Source organism: Aulostomus chinensis, chromosome 21, assembly GCF_037954235.1.
Source record: "Aulostomus chinensis isolate RoL2024-O1b breed Wild chromosome 21, RoL_Achi_v1.0, whole genome shotgun sequence".
Classification (NCBI taxonomy): domain Eukaryota; kingdom Metazoa; phylum Chordata; class Actinopteri; order Syngnathiformes; family Aulostomidae; genus Aulostomus; species Aulostomus chinensis.
In genome coordinates, this window is record NC_141340.1 from 14,820,709 (window position 1) to 14,841,364 (window position 20,656).

Below are 20,656 nucleotides of genomic sequence, written 5' to 3' on the forward strand. Positions count from 1 at the left end.
TGAAAAAAAAGGAGATTCATCTCAAAACAATTAATTGTATTACATTTTTAAATCACTTGGAAGCTATTATATCCATTACACATTCAAACCCTCGTTGTTTTCATCTACTTTGTGCCAACTAAACCTCTGAGAATAGCGCCAACCTGAATAAACATAAAAAACAAGTGTGTGTGTGTGTGTGTGTGGGGGGGGGGTGCCTTGCAAAAAGAAATGCTGGAAGCAGCGCGGGATGTTCCTGATTTGTTGCAAGATGAAACGCAACAGGAACACAAAGGAGAACCGATGACGATGCTCCCCGGGGACTCAGGAGGGATTCCAGCACTGATGCGGTGAACACAACTGAGACGGGCGGAGCTGCACATTCCAGCACTCCCAGTAATGTTAACAACACCAATAACCCGGCTGATGGGTGGCCGTCCAGCAGTGGTCCGCGGTACCCAGCGGTACGTATCTCCAGTCATGGGATCCACTCCACACACAGCGGCCAGGACAGGACCTCAGGAAGAAAGTCTCAAACTTCTGACACCTCTTGAAATCATCGACCGCATTGTGGAAATGACAAATCTCCACGGCGGAGGAGAAGACTAAGATGGAAGCTCCGGGTTTTTACAGGTGATGTCGTTTATTATTTGTACAAATTGTGTGTAATTGTGTCGTCATGTCTTTGAGGACCTGGCACCTGATCACAGTGAATTCATATTCTCACACCCAGGTAGTGAAATTACTTTGCAGCAGGCTCATAAACCTATAATAATAAAGGAAGACATGAAGATGTGCTGACACTGAGTATGTAAATATTTAATATTTATGTTACAGAGACAATCGAGTATCTTCACTAAGTTAAAAGATCAGCACTGCGCGGTATACACAGGGTGAACGAGTGTGTGTGAAGGGTCCTGTATTTACGCCCTGGACTGGAGATGTGTTGTTGATCCCTCCGGTGATCAAAGGAGCAAAGTGAGGAATGGTTGGCACATCCCAGCCTGTAACTCCCACATAGAATACTGGACAGTAAAAGAGCCCATCGTCACACCTCCGCTGACGTGAGCTGAAACATCAGAGCAATCACCCAAAATCAAAGTCTAACATTTTGAGAGGAATCTCAGAAATCAAAGCAAGAACCCCCAAAATCGAAGTTAGAAAGGGGGACGGCCATTTTATACATTACTAATTCATAATAAAGTGGTTAACCGGCATTATAAAACCCAGTTGATGAGTGTCTGTCCTGCTAGAAATATCAAAGATATTAGATTTAGAGACTATTTAAGTAAAATGTCATCATGCATTTGAAAGGTTCAACTTCTGTTACTCTAAAACCATGTCATGACTTTTTCTGACATCGTGTAAATGCAGTGACTGCGAAGTGCTGATAAAATCTATTAGTACTGCACCACAAGCAAGACAAGCCGGCAGAGAGGCAGACAATTTGGGAAATGTGGGCAAATCGTCTTGGGAAATGCTGTTGTTTGTTTGTTTGTTTGTTTTCCCAGGCAAGGACGAACAGACGGTCCCATTCAAAGGCTGGTCTTCTTCATTGCAGTTCATTCCGAAGAAGCCATGCAGATCCGGCATCAAGATTTTGGCACCGTGTGATGTAGAAGCCTCTTGTCTGCCGCATGCAAATGTATATATTGGGAAGGCACCAGGCACATCGTTGACACCAACCAGAGGAAACGGGTTGTCCTGGAAAAGAGGGACTGCGAAGCAGAACGGTGACATGTGACGGCTCTTTTTACATCGTATGACCTGGCGGAGGAACTTCTCAAGGGGTCCTCGTCTACAGCCAGACTGCAACCTGGCAGTCTGGCGCCTTATACGAGATGGAGTTCAACAGAAAATGTACCTTTAAAGCGAGTCCTATCCTCTGAGGGTTAGGAATGATGTCATCCTGCTCAGCACCGAGCACTGGGAACCTGAAGTGGCAGGCGTCTACAAGCGCAAGCCAGGTTCATGCTGGATTACAGCTGCTGTAAGGGAGGGGTCGACACCCTGGATCAAGTATCGGTGGTCATGACTGAGTTTATGTGTTCACTTTTTGATGTCATATTCAGTAGCTGACCTCTTATATTCATATGCAGATTGAATGATACGCCATTGTATGGTCAGGTCGTACATTATACATATTTTTCCTTTGGTTCTTTCTTTAAATATCTTCTGCAGTAGGAGAAAGACATGCCCATAACCAACGGCCCTGTTCTATAACGTCATTCTGTAACGCCAGGGTTCTGCCGTGGAACCCTCTCGGAACCAGCAGAAGATCCAGTTCATCACCAGTTCTTCTTGGAGGAGCTGGCAATGTGTCAAGAAAACTGAGCTCTTGCTCCTCAGCACATGAACCTCACAAGAAACAGGATCAGAGCAAGACCTAAAAGCAGCACCGGTATCATCAGACCCAGCGGGACCAGGATGGGAGCAGGAAAAACCTCGAGAACCAAGGATTTCAGTGCCAGGAATATGGCCTGAGGCAGGTGAAGATCAATTCAGAGTCAGGCCATAGGTGCATTATACAAGGTGGAATTCAATTGAATGGTTTCCTTCAAAAGCTAATGCCAGCAAAGTGTGTGATTAATGAATACTTTTATAATGGCTAATCATGGAGTGTGTAATTAATAAGCCATTCTATGATTGTGTTTGAAGTGTGTGGGGTTCATGGATGATTCTATAAATATAGCAATCCATCCATCCATCCATTTTCTGTACCGCTTGCCGTAGCCTATCCCAGCTGACATTGGGCGAGAGGCGGGGTTCACCCTGGACAGGTCACCTGTCCGTCACAGGGCCATCAGGAGCACTTAGGGGTTCAGTATCTTGCTCAAGGACACTTTGACACGGTCACCAGGGGAAGTGAGGATCGAACGAGTGACCCTTCGGTTGCTAGATGGCCACTCTATTCCCGAGCCATGCCGCCTTGGTCTTTAAATGTATGATTTTTAAAAAGGATTATTTGTTCACGACCTTTTGACCCAAAGTGTAATCTGAATGCAGCAGCGGGAGAAAAATAGGATGTGAGGTGATCAAACTGTTATCCTGAAAACAGAAGTAAGCAAGATACTAACTGTCTCTCAGAGAACAGAATTTTAAAGGACTGTGTCACCCTGAAAGAGGAACTAGGAGGGTCAAGTCGAGGCACTAATAAAATTCAACCATGAATGAATAAGAACAGAACAAGAAGCTTCATGACCCATCCTTAAAAGGTAACGAATGAAAAATAATTATAGAGACGATCCAGTACAGGGCTGCACGGTGGTGCAGTGGTCAGCACTGTGGCCTCACAGCAAGAAGGTTCCAGGTTCCAGTCCCGGCTCCATCACAGGATCTTTCTGTGTGGAGTCTCCATGTTCTCCCTGTTCCTGTGTGGGTTCTCTCTGGTACTCCAGCTTCCTCCCACAGTCCAAAGACATCAAGAGGGGACGAGGCTGATTGATACTCTAAATTGACTGTAGGTGTGACTGTGAGTGTGAATGGTTGTCTGTCTCTATGTGTTGGTCCTGTGATGGACTGGCGACCTGTCCAGGGTGAACCCCGCCTCTCGCCCGTTGACGCAGGGATAGGCTCCACCCCCCCGCGACCCTTAATGTGTAGGAATAAGCAGAAGATGACAATGGATGGATCCAGTACAAAGAGGAAATTTACGTACCGCTATAACTGAGTAAGAAATGAGGAAGAAGGCAGCATTCTAGTTGTCTCTTTCAGTGAGGTGTCTTCATCTGAGCACATGGACTGGTCTTGGGTGATGGACGCTCACTAGAGTGAAAGAGAGAGACTTTTGAATGGACTGTAGTGAAATGCTATCGTAGCAGAAGAGCGAGCAACTGAAGAAAAAGCACCACATTTATTGGCCAATGCAAGATCACCGCATGAATTTGGAACAAGATTTGGACATTTGGACAAGAGACTCATTCAAAAAGAAGATAGTCGAGATGCCTGCATGTCTTCTCCCATTCTCATCCAAAAGAAACAGGTCATGATATAGTTTTATTACTATTATGATTAGTAGTAGTAGTTGTAGTAGTAGTTGTAGTAGTAGTAGTAGTGGTTCTTACAATTACTTTTATGACTGTTATTATTGATTCTCTATTTTCCTTTTTCACTAAGTTTTTGAATCAACAATTGATTCATTTTTTTGATCATTAAATGCAAATGCCATTGCCTTTGCTGCAACTTCAATAAAGAAGAAAAATCTGCATTTAAAGTCTGAATTGTGGACATCAAATGATCTCTCTTTCATTTTCCCAAGAAAGGTCCATGGTGTGTGTCAATGCAATAACATCTGCAAGGTTCTTATTAGTTTCTCTAGCCTATTAACAGCTGAAACAAAGCTGCCCCTGGGACTTGGATGATCCGAATTACTAAAGTTCAACATAGCAATTCAACAAGTGCACTTGTTCAAAGAGGAGAGCTTCCTCGTCGGGCGGGGCTGCTGTGGCGTGGCGGCACTGGGGCTGTTCTGCTGGAATCCATGGGCAGAGTAAGCAAGGTAGCTGACTGAAGGAAGTGAGAGGCTAAGTGGGTCTCCCTCCTACCCGCCCAAACAAGGCCTCACAGGAAACCTCTGACCCTTTGAGTGGACAGAGCTGGGGGGTAAGATCAGGACCAAACATTTGGTACAGGAGCTCCTGCATTGCTGCATGAGGCACTGGCGTGGAAAGACAACCCCTGAGAATCTGGGTTCTGCTCCAAGGCATAATGAAGTAGTTCTACATCAGCCTGATAGAAAACAAATACAAGACCTGGTCATGTCCCTCCTTTTGCTGTCTTTGTTGGGCCAAAGCAAGCTGCACACTAACTGCCCAGAACTAATTCAGACGGTCGCTATAACCCAATATCTGGTTGATGTTGGACATCCTGGCAGTGTCTTTTTAAGTCCCTGAGACTGCTCAACACCATCTACATGGGTCTGTTGGCTGTGGGAATGCTCAAATGTGTCTTAAAACTGACTGTGGCTCTGCATGAAGAAGGAAGAAAACCTTGGCCAATAACCTTAGGAGCAATTGCGCTCTGGGTAAGAGGCGTGGGGATAGTGTCACTACTTTATTGGCTGGGTGAAATAAACCACATAAGTGTGCTACTATGGTGATTGACTCATGCTGCATGCTTCCCAAAAAGAGAGGTACCAGGGAAGATGACCTTGGCCACAGAACCACCTCTTGACTAGAAAAACTAGAATTTGATTTCAAAGTGGTCATGAATTCATGTGGGAAGGAAAACCAACCCCCAGTCACCATTTACCTGTAGTGAAGAATGTTATTTTAAGATCGGTGTGAAGCATTAGAAAAATGCACAGGGCCAGGAAGTGGTGTCCACCCAGCTGGAAGAAGATAGACCATTCACAGCTGTGGTACCTCTTGATCCTGCAGGGTTTGGCAAAAGACGAAAGAGACAAAATCAAAGCACCCAAATTTTCTCCGTGATGTCTTCTGATATTGGCACCCATGCCTGCCCAGAGATGATCCATGAAGTAGGTGTTCAAAGGGATACACTCCCGGGGATGCTTACCCCCGGTGAAACATCGGTGGACTTTGGAAAGTTGAGTGCCAACTATAACTACCACACTACAATGATCCAACATCAGCATGCGCTCGGGGCCGCAATGATCTGGGCACCTCCATCCACTCAGTGCTGATCAAACATCAGTTGCTATTCAGGAGATGGCATTGTTCCGTCTCCTGATGGATTCAAGACAGCATCTCCCCATGGTGGCACAAGGCTGAAGAGATAGCACTGTCTCATACATCACTACTGGGAGGAACACGAGGAGTTGCGGCTACTGCCAAGCCAGATAAAAGGGGAGGATCAAATTCCTGCTTTAAGTATGTGCAAGGACCACTCCCTTATTATTTGATGCAGTTGCAGCTGTGATGTGTGACACATACACACGCACGCACAGGATTTCAAGTCCTTCTGAATGAACGTTCTTTTGTTTTTGAATAAACACTGTTCTTGTTCACGGCGCACTGGTGTTTTCGCTTCTTTTTGCTGGAGCCGAATGACAGTGTACCAGAAAGGAATTAAGGGGATATCGTGAAAAAGGGGTTGAAAGTTGTAGGCAGTTTGAAAATGTGTGTTTTGAGGGATTTCTTAAATGTGGTGAGTCAGGAGTTCATGAGGGTGGAGAAGCAATAGAGAAGACCCTCTATGAACTGAAGTCATAGCTCCTCCGAGTGGTTACAGGAAGTAAGCCTGATGTAACAAACATTGGATCTACATCAAAATCTTCAGTGACGTCTCCATGTAGCACCATATTATACCAATATGGTACGTATAGTTTTAATTGGGGCCCAAGCACAAAAGTTTGGGTTGCCAAATTTATGCCTTGCTTGAGTTATTCTCTTTTTGAATGTTTTCTACTTCAGTCACTGCTTATTCATCATAATATTTGTTGTTGTTGTTGTTGTTGTTCTCGAAACATCTCCCTTTAGAGGCAGTGCATCCATATTATAACACACTCCTCAACCTGAGGGGGTTGGTAACTGTGTATAGCAAGGACGCGACACACTCAACTTCATTAGGAAATATTCAGGTAGTGAACGAATCACTTTGAGAAACATCTGAACCCAATTTAATCCCCCTCTATAGCAGCTGAGGAGAAGCTGCATGATAGTGGATCGCTAACAGTCTCCTTGGAGGAAGAAACTCAGGTAGTCAAACAGCATCCCAGGGACTGATGAGCTCCTTCAAGAAACACTGAAGGGTCTTGGGATTGAGGGGCTGGAATGGATGATACATGTCTTTATCACTGTGAGGAAGTCTGGTGAAAAACCAAATGAGTGGCAGACTGGGGTGATGGTTCCCTTCTCTAAAAATGGGGACCAGGGAGTGGGTGCCTGTTAAAGAGGCATCACATTGCTCAGCGCCCTGGAAAAGTCTTCTGAAAACTGCTCGAAATGAATGTTTGGGCAATTGAAGAAGCTGACAGACCAGCTTTTCACTCTTGCAAGGATCCTAGAGGGGGCCTTGGAGTATGCCTATCTGGTCGAGAGAGCTTATGACCAGGTTCCCCTACAGATATTGTGAGAGGTGCCCTGGGAGCATGGGGTGAGGGGGGCACTTCCCATGGCTGTTGGAGTTTGTTTTGTTTTTTTTGCTGTAAGCCAGTTTGTTATTAACTCAAAATGTTATATCGTAAAAATTGTAATAATATCTCACATGGGCAGCACGGTGGTGCAGTGGTCAGCACTGTGGCCTCACAGCAAGAAGGTTGCAGGTTCGAGCCCCGGCTCCAGCACAGGATCTTTCTGTGTGAGTCTCCATGTTCTCCCTGTTCCTGTGTGGGTTCTCTCTGGTACTCCAGCTTCCTCCCACAGTCCAAAGACATCAAGAGGGGACGAGGCTGATTGATACTCTAAATTGACTGTAGGTGTGACTGTGAGTGTGAATGGTTGTCTGTCTCTATGTGTTGGCCCTGTGATGGACTGGTGACCCATCCAGGTGAACCCCGCCTCTTGCCTGAAAGCTGCTGGGATAGGCTCCACCCCCCACCCCCCAACAGGATAAGTGTTAGAAAATGGATGGATGGATGGAAAATCTTGTGTTTTCTGTTGGATTAATTGCTTTTGTCAACACAACAGATGTACCATAATGATGTTGGTAATAATCACATGTACTACTTGTGGAGGGTTTCTATTACCAGCTAGTCGAAGCAGTACATTAGTGTGGTCGTTTTCCTGCTGCAGTAGCATCTCTCTTGGTCCTATCGGCTCTACGTGTGCAGTGCTCTCCGTCAACTCGATAATGTTATGTTGAAATGTTGAAATAAGATAAACACAATATTTGCTAAAATACAGGCCCGTAACCCTTCACTCATTCCTGTGTGTGACGATACTACAGGGAGTAAACTGGGAAGGGTTGGACCTGTTTATGTATTTATTATGTATTTATAAACAACAGTGGAAAAATGCTAATCTTTGTGCCTTTAAAGGTCTTAACTGGCTGATCCATGCAGGGAGGTTATTCCAGAGGAGAAGACTACTAAGCGTTGAGAGATCAAACCGTTATCCGGAGTGTTTTGCAGGTTTATTACCTTATTTGGCTCTAGAAAATACAGGAAATGCACAAGTTGACTTTGAGCAACAGTATTTACAACAACAACAACAAAAAGGACATTTCTTCTAAGCAGAAATATTGTTTCTGTGTGTGCCAGTCAGAGAGAGAGAGACAGAGAGAGAGAGAGAGAGAGAGAGAGAGAGACAGAGAGAGAGAGTGCAAGCACAACAGATGATTGTGGTGAGGTCTTTGTAAGCTGGCTTTCCACATTTCAGCAGCAGGTTTTGATCATCCTCTTTTTTCTTTTTCTTTTTTTTTGGCTGCCCAGTAGAGGCAATGCTTTCTGCTGTCCCTGGCAGCGGTGTGTGAGTCAGGGTCAGGACTACCGCCTCCCACTTCAGCCGCCATGGCAGCAGCACTTGGCCGCTGAAGAAGATGCTGTCTTGAATCCATCAGGAGGTGGATTAATGCCATTCCCAGCTCCTCAAAAGCTGGTGGCAACAGAAGCTCTTTTGCAGGTCTGAGGAGGGCTCCACCGCTGTCAATGATGTTGTAGAATAAGACCATCAGAATGACTCCCTCCTGCATGACTAAGTGGCCACCAGCTTCAAAAGACACACAAAAATGAAGAAAAAGAAAAAGAATGAAGGTATGTACTACCCAACATTTACAAGTACACCGTTCAATCCACAAGTACAGTATATGCAGGAAATTGACGACTGGATATAAAAACACCAAATATATCTATCTTACATGTAAATAGATTCAGAAATTACAATCAATATCTGATCCATGGTGTCAACTCTTCCAGCACCTTTAATCAGGGATCATCTTGGGTTTGCAGTGCTGGTTGTCTACCAGTTCTGGCTCCCAGTGCTTGGTGAGAAGGATGGCATTTTTTTCTAGCCCACAAAATGTAGGATACAGCATTTTCTGTCTGCTGGTAGACAGAGAAAGAGGACACAGACCTTGCCAACAGCAAGATGGGGGGCAGCTCAAGCTTGATTCTCCAGATGCTCCCAACAAGTGTAATCATCTTCCTTTGCAGGTCCTCCGAAAGGTCATACGATGTATAAAAGTTGTCACGTGTCATGGCCAGCCCATGGGCGGGCCCCTTCAGGTGCTGGAAATGGTGGGTGAGGTCATCTACCAAGTGCAGCTGCATCAAAACGCAAGGAAGACAGTGTAGAGACAGACTTGCCCTTTACAGAGGGAAATATTCCAAGGGCAGCGAGGTCCCCAGCATCCCTACAGACTATCTTCCCCCTTCCAGAGGAGGAAGTCCTAGTCAAGAGGGTGGCCTGGGAGATGTCATGCATCTGGGGTTGTGTTTGTTACCTGTTGTTCCTCTTTGCTGCTGTTGGAAGTATTTGTTGCCATGTTGTCCTTTTCAGTGTTGTATTTTTGGGTTGAGCGCGAAGAGGCATGTGTTCATTCTCAGGACAACAGGTGTTGGAGAGTTTCCGCTCGTTCGGGAGCTTCGGCTCCACGACCATCACCTCGGGGGTCATTTCAGGCTGAACGCCCCCAGGATCATCTTAACCTTCATCCCCATTTTTTGTGATCTACGTTTCTGTCCTGGAAGATTACCTGCCACAACCGGCATGGCGTATGTTTGAGTTGTCGTCCTGAACTGCGTCAGTGTGCCCGGTGCAACTACATCCATTCACTTCCTGTAACCACTGGGTAGCGCTATGATGAAGGGTCAACACTGACCTTAATCAAACTCCAATCAGACACGACCACGTCGAGTGAAAGGACAGAAGGGTTGGTGTTTGCAAAATTGATGTAATTCGCCAAGGCGTCTCGTATACATGTCTTAAATTTGAAGACGAACGGATAAAACCCCCTGGTGCAGTTCCTTAAAAGTACGACCTCTGGAAATAGCAAATAGCAGAAGAATTACAGACACACACACACAAAAAAACACACCACAAAGGCGAACTTCCTGTGAGGTTTATGTCCCAGTCCCAGTGTGCTTTTGTAGGTCTTCTCATGTTACGTGTGTACCTATTTTGGAGTATGTAGGTCAAACACATGACTGGGGCTTAATATTTGAGAAGTTTTTAAGGGGCGCAGTTGAGGTACATTTTTACAACACTAGAAACAAAAGCCATAACTTACATAAATGTTCACAGGCCCGATGCACATGCAGTGTTTCGTGAGTTTTGGAGCACGTTAAAACCCTCCACAAGGCGATTAAGTTCTCACAAGTACAATCCCTGGGCACCAATGAGACAGCCTGCTCGTCAAACTTTCTAGTTGTGTTAAATAAAATTTAAAAAAATTAAATTTAAATACCGAACCGTAAAACTGGCAGTAGATTCTCTTCCTCTAGCGCCGGTGGAATGACCTCCATCCACATACCAGACAGGCTGACTCTGCTGAGGCCTTTGATCAAAAGTCAAATCTCATTTGTTCACCTCAACCTGCGCTTGTTCCCACTTTTAAGGTTTCGGAGCTCACGCCTCCTGGATCCATAAACACATTACGTTAAGGTGAGTTGACAGTCAATGCATTTCCATGAATTTATAATGTTAAACCTTTTAAAACACGACTTCAATTAAATGCGTTTTAACGTGCAGGAGAGGAGATAAAGACTCCAGGAGGAAACGAACTTCAAATTTCAGTGATTTTATCAAAGTTGCCTCCAAGGAGGACGGCAGGCAGACATTATTACAACATGCCTCTTACAAGAGATGAGAGAAAACATTTTCTAAAAAAAAAAAAAAATAAACGCAGAATTTGTATTCTGTACTGAAATACTGAAGAATCTGTTTCTGATGTACAGTTGACTTCATGTCAAATTTCTATTAGATGGAGCGATGAAATATCCAGAGAAATGCTCCCGTCAGCGCTTGGACACCGACGTCTCGGGTCTATCGGTGCTTCTTAAAAGCTGCAGAGAAAAAAAAAAAAAAGAGAGAGAGAGAGAATCAAGTTTTCTGAATGTGAATCACATCAAAACATGTATTTCAATGAATTTGTACATCAAGGTCCTTACCCTTTCTCCTAGTTGCCTTCTTCATGGGTTTCTTCTTTTTCTTGGAACGAAAGCTATCCCCATCCTGCGCAAAAAAGATAAATAATTACAGAGGAAGAGACAAACTACAGAAACTTAGGGATTTTATGTAAATAAAAAGGAGCCACAAGCAGTTAGGCCTCAATTATTCTTCAAAACGGACAGCCGCAGACCCCGCAGAGGCACCCAGTATCAACACTTACGTTCTTAAGTTCCACAAGTGCGTGCAGCAGGTCAGGTGTTCACCGAGGACGATGACACTGATCGTTTTAAACCCGGTGGGTCAGTTTTTTTTTTCTCCTGCACCCACACTCGAGCCAGAAGACAGTGACAGAGGATAAATAGTGGAGCACAAAGACACACAGGCCTGGTCATGACGCCTGGACGCCTTTTTAGGATATCGTTTGATTCCCATAGACCGGCAACTAATTAGCCAAGCTAGTCACAAAAATTACTTTTCCTTTCACTGCTCTTCAGTGTGAGGAGAGTCTTAATGATGTCAACGATGACACACCAGGAAAAACAAGAACTACATCAAAGGCAACTCCTCACCAATGGGGTCGAAGGGCTTGTGATTATTTGTGCATCGAAGCGTTCCACGAATGAAGCCCACTGACTGAAGCAGAGGAATTCTGGACATCATGGAACCAATGTTGGAGTTTTCATCAACAGCTGTGTTTCCGGTTTTTCTCAACCAGTGAGAGACGGAATGCACACGCTGCCGCAAGAGCTCACCTGGCCGCCCTCGCCGCCCGTGAGCGCCGTGATGTCACTGAAGTGTGTGATACCGCTCAGCTGGCTCGACATGGACATCACGCCTCTCTTTCTGGAGTTCTTCTCCCGCTTTGGCATGTTGAGACGCACCATCATTGATTCCTCGTACTTTTTCCTGTGAGGAGGAAACGTTTTGGTTTTTTTTAACGGAGCGGCAAAGCGGAGAATGATCGCCATTTGGGTGTGGCTGATGTCTTTAAACGACAGATGTTCAGAACAGACAGGAATTGGGAGTCCAGCACATTATAAATCGCAACATGCGTCCGCTTTTGTGTAACAAATACTCCAGATGAAGGGAAGTAAAAAAACCTGTGTAACTCCTCGCGGCTTTCCCGCTCACTCTGGAAGTCCCGCCTCTCCCTGATCTCCTCCGGAGCGTCACTGTACTGCTGTCGGAGCTCCTGGATCACAGAGCTTCTCAGGGCTGCGCGCCGCTGCCGCTCCACTTGAGCTTTCTTCCTGTCTGCTTCTGTCATGTCGCCATCTAGAGGCAAAGGATAAGACGATGATTTCTTTTATCGATTGCGCTTCACTTAAGGAAAAAAAAACGTCTTTACTTTTGAACACTGAGCATCACAGCTGAGTTTCAATGTGATTAACTCCCACATAATTTAGCTTTCATTATCTTCAAGCATTTGATTTCTATGAAAAGTCAAATACACTACACTAAAACTACAAACGATATTACCGTAATGTACTGCAGCGATCTTGGGAGGTACATATTTCCTGCCAGTAGAGTGGGCTGTCTTCTTGTCTGAGGCCATTTTTGGCTCAGCTTCGTCCTCAGACTCTTCAGACTCACTCAGCTGTTTCAAGACAGAAGTATAACATCGAGAGTCTCCACAAAGCCCTGTTTGTTTGACTAAATCTTCACAAAACCTGTCATTTGTTAGATGCCAGTTCAGATTGAAGGGTCTTACTTTGCTGATGAGATTCTCAGGTTTCGGACGCAGCTGCAGAGGGTCATTTTCAGCTAAAGCCAACAGAGGCACAACACAATTAAAAAAAAAAGAAAAAAGAAGAAGAACAGGACAAAAACGCTTCAAAAACACAAGATAAATAAGTAGATAAGGCGCAGTGGCAAAATAATGATGATACTGATAATAATAATACTGATGATATGATGGTATGCATTTGTTACTAGTAACAATACAGTATATAGTAGTACTTCAAACAGTTGAAGTGCATACGACTTGGAATAGAAGTTTCTTATGAAAAAGTTCCTGAATAAAAGGAGGAAATATTAGGCTGCTTTTCTTACACTATATTTCTCTCATGTGAGTCGTAGTTGATGATGTCAGCGTTGACACGTTTGATCTCGCCATAATATTTCTACATCGAGCCCTACGTACACATTTGACTTTCATTCATACCTTTTAGGCCCTGTGGAGCATCGGCTCCAGATCATAATATTGCTGTCAACGTACACGCCGCAGCTGTGGGGTTTCTTTTTTCAAAACATCTTTTACGGGATCATCGATGGATGCATTCACTACATCAGTCTTACCTAAACTGCCAGTGACAGCGGTGCGCACCAGTTTATCAATCTGGTACTTGAGTTTGTGGTCAAGAGGGCGCATCTTCTCCAGAACCTTTAAAGAAAAAGAAAAGAGACAGCTATTCTGTGTCAGTATGACAAATGAGGATAACCTCTTTTATTACACCCTACGAGCGTCTCACCGTCCTCACTGTCACCACCCGCTTCAAGGCCTCGCTGTCTTTTATTTTGCCTCCTTCCGTCTTGATGCTGATCAGGTGAGTGAGGTCTTGAAGGTAGAAGAGCAGCAGGTGATAGCGAAGGTCCAAAAAAGACAGGCCCTGCAGGGAGAGGTAGTGGACAGGGACATTAGTATTCCAACAAGTATGCAAGCGTACTTTTTTAATGAAAATGCTGAATCCACACGCTAAATGACTTCTGCCCTCTAAATTTAGATTAATATTTGATCTTTTATTCGTTTTGTTTTGTTTACTAAATAATGTGCATATTTTTAAAGGTAAGTGACCTTATATGAGCCCATCAGAATTTCTGGTCTCATCCTGCGGTTTTCTGCCTTACACCTCCTGTCCCAGTGAAAGTTACAGGCCTTCTCATGGCTATAAAATACTGTTTCTTTGAGGGTCCAAACCATCCTTTTACATTCAGACAGATGACGAGAAACTCCAGACAGCCCAGCTCCTCACCTTTGCCGTCTTAAATGTCCCATCTTTGACTTTGGTGAGCAGCTCTTGTATGTGACTTGTGACTGATGCCACCTGGAGAGAAAAGAGGGGGACTTTTAGCCGCTGTGAAGAAGAATCACACTGAATCAAGATAAAAGAGGACAGAAACGAGTAACATAAGTTAATATGGAGTTTGTATATTTTTACTTTTGACACTAGAGTACTCAATTAAAATCACTGTTTTATTAATTAACTGATAATGTTAAGTTAGGAAATAAAGCTGAGACACCAGCTTGCTACTGTACCTGCTCGGTCAGAGTATTCAGCAGCTGAACAGCCTTCGGCAAATCACTTTCAATCAAATCCTGGAAAACATTTACATGTCATGAAATGTTATCAATGGAAAGATGGGACGAGAGAAAGATGACAACACACACACAGAAAAAAAAAACTGCACTCAAAGCTAACGTTAATATAAGAGGCAACTACAGAGGGATGAGCTGGCTGGGTGGGCTAAGTGTTGGAAGTATATTATTAGCTAGCGCTCATCATTAGCAGTTGCATGTATAATAATTTTAATAACAATTATCATAATGTTGACAAAGAACTAGAGCAAGATTATATCCTTTAAAATTATATCCTATCCCTATATATCCTTTAAAATTAGCAGCAAGCTAACTCTACTCACGTTGTCAACCGAAGCCTCCATTTTGGTTTTCTTCTTCTTGTTCTCCTTCTTCTCCTTCGTCTTCTTCTTTGGGATTTACGGCGGCTAGTATTAATGTATAGATCTCACTACTGCCATCTTCTGGACTCGCTCGGCGCCTACATTTGTCATCGTTCTTATCTTCGTTTGCTTTGTCCAACATGCCCTTCAACTCTTTTCCTGCAACTCCGACTCTCCCGCCGTCCTACCTGCCAGTTGATAATAGCAGTTTCCCCCCTCTTTCCTGTTCCCATCTACTATGCCATCTACTCTATTTTGAATTAAATATAATTCTGCACGGTGGTGCAGTGGTCAGCACTGTGGCCTCACAGCAAGAAGGTTCTGGGTTCAAGTCTCAGCTCCAGCACAGGATCTTTCTGTGTGGAGTCTGCATGTTCTCCCTGTTCCTGTGTGGGTTCTCTCTGGTACTCCAGCTTCCTCCCACAGTCCAAAGACATCAAGAGGGGACGAGGCTGATTGATACTCTAAATTGACCGTAGGTGTGACTGTGAGTGTGAATGGTTGTCTGTCTCTATGTGTTGGTCCTGAGATGGACTGGTGACCTGTTCAGGGTGAACCCTGCCTCTCACCTGCAAGGCTGGCTGGGATAGGCTCCACCCCCATGACCCTCAACAGGATAAGCAGTAGAAAATAGATGGATGGATATAAATGTCTACTGCCTATAATGTTCTTCCTTCTTCCAAATGCTCTTTCCCCCTTACTTAATTAATGTGATGTCATTTATATAATGTAACATTACCATAACTAACCTAAATCCCACCACAACAACTTATCATAACTTATCCAACATTTCCTCCACAACCAGTCAGGGTGCAACATTTATCTGTTTTATTTGCCACTGAAGAAATGGTAAGCGAATGTTAGAATTTTAGCAGCCACTCAAAAGATAACTTTTTTTTCATGCTGATGTGGTGTGGAAGAACTGAAGTCATCCCTCTCTGAGTTCGTTACATACTGCTGCAAATGAGCATTTCAAATCCCCATGAAAAGCAGTGTCACCTTTCTTTTTTCCTGTAACAATTTAAATTTCCATTTCAGTATGAGAGCGAAGAGAGAGAGAGAGAGAGAGAGAGAGAGAGAGAGAGAGAGAGAGAGAGAGAGAGAGAGAGGGGAAGTGATGGTGTGATAATCAGAGTACCTGTCTGGTCGTTCTCAGACCATTTGCTGTCAGAGAGTCAAAGAGGAGAACCTAGACAGTATTTGTGCAGAGATAAGTCATGGTAAGTCAGATTCCATTTTTGATTTCAATTTGTGTGTGTGTGTGTGTGTGTGTGTGTGTGTGTGTGTGAGTGTGTGTGTGTGAGAGTGTGTGTGTGTGTGCGAAAGTATGTGGAAACTATCATCAGTTACATAAAATGACATTATTTACATAAGAAACGACACATATTTTTTTTAATCAAATTAAACAAAGAGAAGTCCAATTTACCTTCATTTAACATATCAGGAATGTGAAATAAGGAGCTGTTTAATTTAACACCTTCTTTATGACTATAACTTCTTCATGACTACATCTTGTGGAGAAATATGGCTGAAATGTAAAAACCATCTGTACCGTTTAACCACACCAGCAACAACATCTACTGTTGTTCAATTTGAGATACGTTTGGGTGTTGAAGCCGTTACTTTTGAATTCATCACATTTTGCCTGCGACCCTGACGTGAAATGTACCTTGGAAATGTAAGCTGCAGTTAAAGGTGTTGAAAAAAATGTGCTTACCTCTGAAGTGTGGTCGCGCAAAGGAGCGTGAACAGAAGTACGCATCCCTCGGTTACGTTGTGCGTGTGGTACATTTAATCACGTTTGGGTTTTTGTCGGCCAAAACGGCTTTCCCTTCTCTTCTGAACCCCAACAGATGTCCGACTCGCGGGTGTCATCTGTCATCCAGGAGTGGGTGAGCGCCTACCCAGGTCAGCCCCACACTCAGACACTGAACCCCACATCCTCCACCTCTGCTGGGCCAACCAGTCAACTGAGTGCCATGGACATGATCCCGTATGGCCAGTCTCAGGGACTGGTAAGGATGGGCAGCGAGGACAGAGTGGACGAGCAGATGATGGGACTGTCGTACCTGCCGTACACCTCATCGTGTCTCAGTAACACCTCTAATCCGGGGAGCACGCACCACCACCAGAGCCACGCCAACAATCAGCAGGTGAGACAGGTTTGGATGCAACATGATTGGGACAGTCACACGTAAACTTTACAATGTTTTGATTCGCAGGACTTTAATCCCTTCCTCCTTCCAACTCTGCGAGCTCCGGTGACCAAGAGGAGTATCAGCAAGGACAGTGCGGAGTACAGGCTGAGGCGTGAGAGGAACAACATTGCGGTGAGAAAGAGCCGGGACAAGGCCCGCAGGAGGATCCTGATGACCCAGCAGAGGGCCCTGCAGCTTCAGGAGGAGAACCAGAAGCTTCAGATGCGGATAGGGCAGCTGACACAGGAGCTGGACACTCTCAAACAAATCCTGTCCCAGCGGCACCTGCAGGGAGCTGAGGAGGGACCAGCGGGGGGACCTGGTATCTGAACGGACCCTCGTACGTCTACCGCAGACGTCAGATTCGTCACATTACACGTGCATTTATTCATTTGGCTTTTATCCTGCGTGACCTACAAATGCCAATCCTCAAGCCTCCGTGATGTGGGACCTTAAAGTATCCTGGGTGATCTTTATAGTCATCAAAAAGGCAACCCTGTGTGATAGATTCATCCATCCTTTAATCCCTCCTTTTTAAAGTGCATAAATCTTCAGATGTGCCTCGACCGGATGCAGATTTGAAACTGAATTTGACAGCAGGGATGTCCTGGTTAAATGTAACTTCAAACTGTAAGGTGTCTTCCTGTGACAAAGGAGTTTTCCCTGCCATTATACCCTTACCCAGTGCTTCCTCATGGGGGAATTTTAGATGCCTGTAAATAACTTTGTATAGAGTTCAGCCTCCATTGGTAAAGTGGGTAACGTCCTTTAAGATTTGGTGTTACAAATATAAGCATGAATTAAATTTTGAATAAAGGAAGTGTCACACACTGGCTCGGCTGTAACCACCACTGAGGATGCAACTTTTATTTCTTGTACTAGCAGGGGAGGTTTCATCCTGCACTCGACTGCTCGTGGACACCCAACTTTGCCTCTCGACATCTCGTTTTTGAATCCGGAACGGTTAACGTTGATAACGCCAGGCTCTAAAGAACTGTTTCACCATCCAGCCAGGGAGCTCCCACAAGAACTGATTTCTGTTTGAGACCTTTTTTAAAAAAATATATATTTTCAAATCAGTTCTCTACAAGTGAGTTACAAGTGCTGCGTTGAAGTATCTCCAACCAATCGAGAAACACCTATGTCAGGCGCTAGCTAGAACTATGTTTTTTTACCAGTTCCTGCAGTCTGGACATGCCACAAGGACATGCTTTATTAAGTTCTTGGAACAATGAAACAGTTCCTCTGGTCTGAAAACATCTGAAATTTACACTTGAAATTAGCATTTTTTTTTTAACAATAATTTTACAGAGGGAAAATAAATGCTTCTCATTTATGACCAATGGTTGTGTATTCGGTGGACCATTTGTTAGCAGACGTTACCAGCCGTCGTAATGCTAATGCTAATGCTGATGCTAATGCTAAAACCCCTTGCTTTCTGTTAGCTCTACTGGTGTTTAGCCAATAAATGAAGAAGCTTTTGGATCTTTTCTTTGTAACTCTTGCTTTTTCCCCCCTGTTGATGTTCTGTTGAACCTCTTTTAACACAAAATATAGCAGAGGTTCAACAAGGGAATACTAAAGTGTGACTGGGCTGCTTGCTATCGTTGCTAAATTATGAATAGATAATTGCTATACAAGGGGGAGATTAAGATTGCTCCGATCGCATTCTTGGCTGATGGAATAAAACTTAACAAGAGAATTTAAATCCTTTCCGCTATAAACGGACGCTCAGCCTTAAACCCCCCACCCCCCGCCCTTTAGCTTGTATTCTTTTTATTTTTTCAAAATAAAACTGCTGACAGAACAAGTATCTAAGCAGTTGTTGGAAAAGTATACCTTCAACAGCAAAGGTAACAAATAAAAAAAATATAGGAAAAAGATGCAAAGAAGTGACATTGTGAGACTTTATTTTTGGGGTATTTTTCTGTGTGAGAACAACTCATTCATTACGGTGGTATGTCTGATATTGTGGATATGGCTTTGCAGAGTGAAGTGCTTCGTAGACGACACAAGCACCTGCGTTTGTTTGTCACAGAGCTCTTGAACTTGCTTTATACTGTGCAGTAATGAGGTGGATGTGAATACAAATCCAGGACAAGTGTGATAGGAATCTGGAAAGATCAAAAGTGTGAAACAATTGTGTAAATATATATATATATATGTCTTTAAAAAAAAAATATGTAAAGCTCAACATACTTCAGTTTTCCAAATAATCATGAGAATGGCATCACCTTCACTTACAGGAACTCAACATAGATGCAAAATCTACGGCTTTAATAGATTAAAAAAAAAAAACGATTAAACAAACTCTGTTTAATCGTCTGCCTTACACTTCTTCTTGTCAAATTTTATTGTTGCCCAACAAAGTTACACAACAATCTGTGGTTTGTAGGGTATTCACTGAAATCTAAGTCTCTCTCTCTCTTTGCATAAACTCTTATCTTTATGGGATTACTTGAAAGACCTTTTACACAGTTTTAGATGTGTACAGATGTTTGTTGTTTTTAATCTGATTTTATGATTCCATTCTATTGTACAGTGAACTACTCCCGATGTTAAAAAAAATTATGAATTGATCATTAAAGTATATGAACAGGAAAATGTTTTTAATGTCGTTCACTTGTAAAGCACCTCCCTCAAGTCGCTTTTGCAGATGCAGTAACATGCAACTTTGATTACGGTCCACTGTTCCCTGAGAGAACACGCCTGTCTCATAGATAATGGTGTGATACAACCTCAGAGTCTATATTTAACCATCATTTTTGTCATCGATTCTGCACAGCACGCTTCATCAGGGAACACTATGTGCACCCGCCACTTCATTTACCATAAGTAGTCTGCCCACAGAAACGGACGTCATGCCGTGGACCGTTGTTCACCAGCGGTTTCCCTTTGTGGGATAGGCGAGATTTCAACACAGGGGAGGATGGAGATGAGGAGCGCAGAGATAGCATCAGTGTTTGGGGCTGCCAGGGCCTTCCTGTGGCTGTGATGGTAGCGAAGGGGCGCAGAGATAGGAGACGCAGAGGAGGGGGTGGGGGAAGACATCCAGCACTTTTTTAAATACCCTAAACAATTGTTACATGATGTTATTTTTATTTATCATAAAACATTGACCACAATGTATAAAAATAGGAACAATAGTTTTTTTGTTGTTGTTGTTGTTTTTACCAGTAAGACTTGGTAGTCCTTATCAGATCTGCTCTTTGATTGTTATTCTATAAAAAAAAACAACATCACCATAGGTTTGAGTTGATTCATTTATATTTCTAGCACGGCAAAAATCACAAATTTTATTTAAAAAAAAAAATCACAGGGGCCTCAAATATTTTACTGAAAATAAAATATACACATTTCATCTCATTCACAAGTCTAAAAGAGCAAACAAATAAGAAAAACTATGTATTTAAAAAAAACAACCTCATGTCTGATAGTTACACTATAACCATAAGCATTATAATTTCAAGAGGTGCCAGTCGCTGTCTAGAATCATGCTCTTGGTCTCTCGGTGGACTGAGACGCTGCCCCCAGTTCAAACCCAACCGAACTATTTTTGCTGCATCCTTCCCATCTTTGTCTCCTCACTTCCTGTTCCTACCATCTGATAATAAACGAAATTACCACCAAAGGTTGACAGTAATTTGCCAATATACAACTGTGACTTCAGTCCGAGCATAGTTTCCTAATATTTTAGATTTTAAATAACCAAACAGGAACTCAAACTCGTCACTACTGCTGAGATGGAGTGTGATATAGATCATGCATGCAGCAATGAACCGTGATAGGGAC

General features: G+C 43.6%; 2 protein-coding genes and 1 long non-coding RNA gene across 4 annotated transcripts; 2 read left to right on the plus strand and 1 right to left on the minus strand.

Moving 5' to 3' along the window:
* Positions 1-232: 232 nt before the first annotated feature.
* On the plus strand, positions 233-15,120 carry LOC147241818 (uncharacterized). Its single transcript, XR_015110885.1, has 3 exons — positions 233-612; positions 1,491-3,282; positions 14,985-15,120. It is a non-coding gene; the product is annotated as an uncharacterized LOC147241818 (long non-coding RNA).
* Positions 10,602-14,723, minus strand: ngdn (neuroguidin, EIF4E binding protein). Of its 2 annotated transcripts, none has more exons than XR_015110843.1 (11): positions 14,628-14,723; positions 14,245-14,304; positions 13,961-14,032; positions 13,460-13,597; positions 13,287-13,371; positions 12,700-12,752; positions 12,468-12,585; positions 12,089-12,263; positions 11,209-11,894; positions 10,988-11,051; positions 10,602-10,882 (listed from the first exon to the last, which is right to left on the minus strand). XR_015110843.1 is itself a non-coding variant. In XM_086191060.1 (11 exons), the coding sequence occupies exons 1-11, from the start codon at positions 14,646-14,648 to the stop codon at positions 10,863-10,865; spliced, it is 960 nt and encodes a 319-aa protein (XP_086047186.1). In that variant the 5' UTR covers positions 14,649-14,723; the 3' UTR covers positions 10,602-10,862. The 2 variants fall into 2 exon arrangements, 1 of the variants encoding a protein (XP_086047186.1); XM_086191060.1 differs by having other exon boundaries at positions 11,741-11,894.
* Positions 15,121-15,793: 673 nt separating the features above from the next.
* On the plus strand, positions 15,794-19,331 carry cebp1 (CCAAT/enhancer binding protein (C/EBP) 1). The gene is made up of 3 exons (XM_086191421.1): positions 15,794-15,886; positions 16,520-16,819; positions 16,889-19,331. The coding sequence occupies exons 1-3, from the start codon at positions 15,884-15,886 to the stop codon at positions 17,192-17,194; spliced, it is 609 nt and encodes a 202-aa protein (XP_086047547.1). The 5' UTR covers positions 15,794-15,883; the 3' UTR covers positions 17,195-19,331.
* The last annotated feature ends 1,325 nt before the right edge of the window (positions 19,332-20,656 follow it).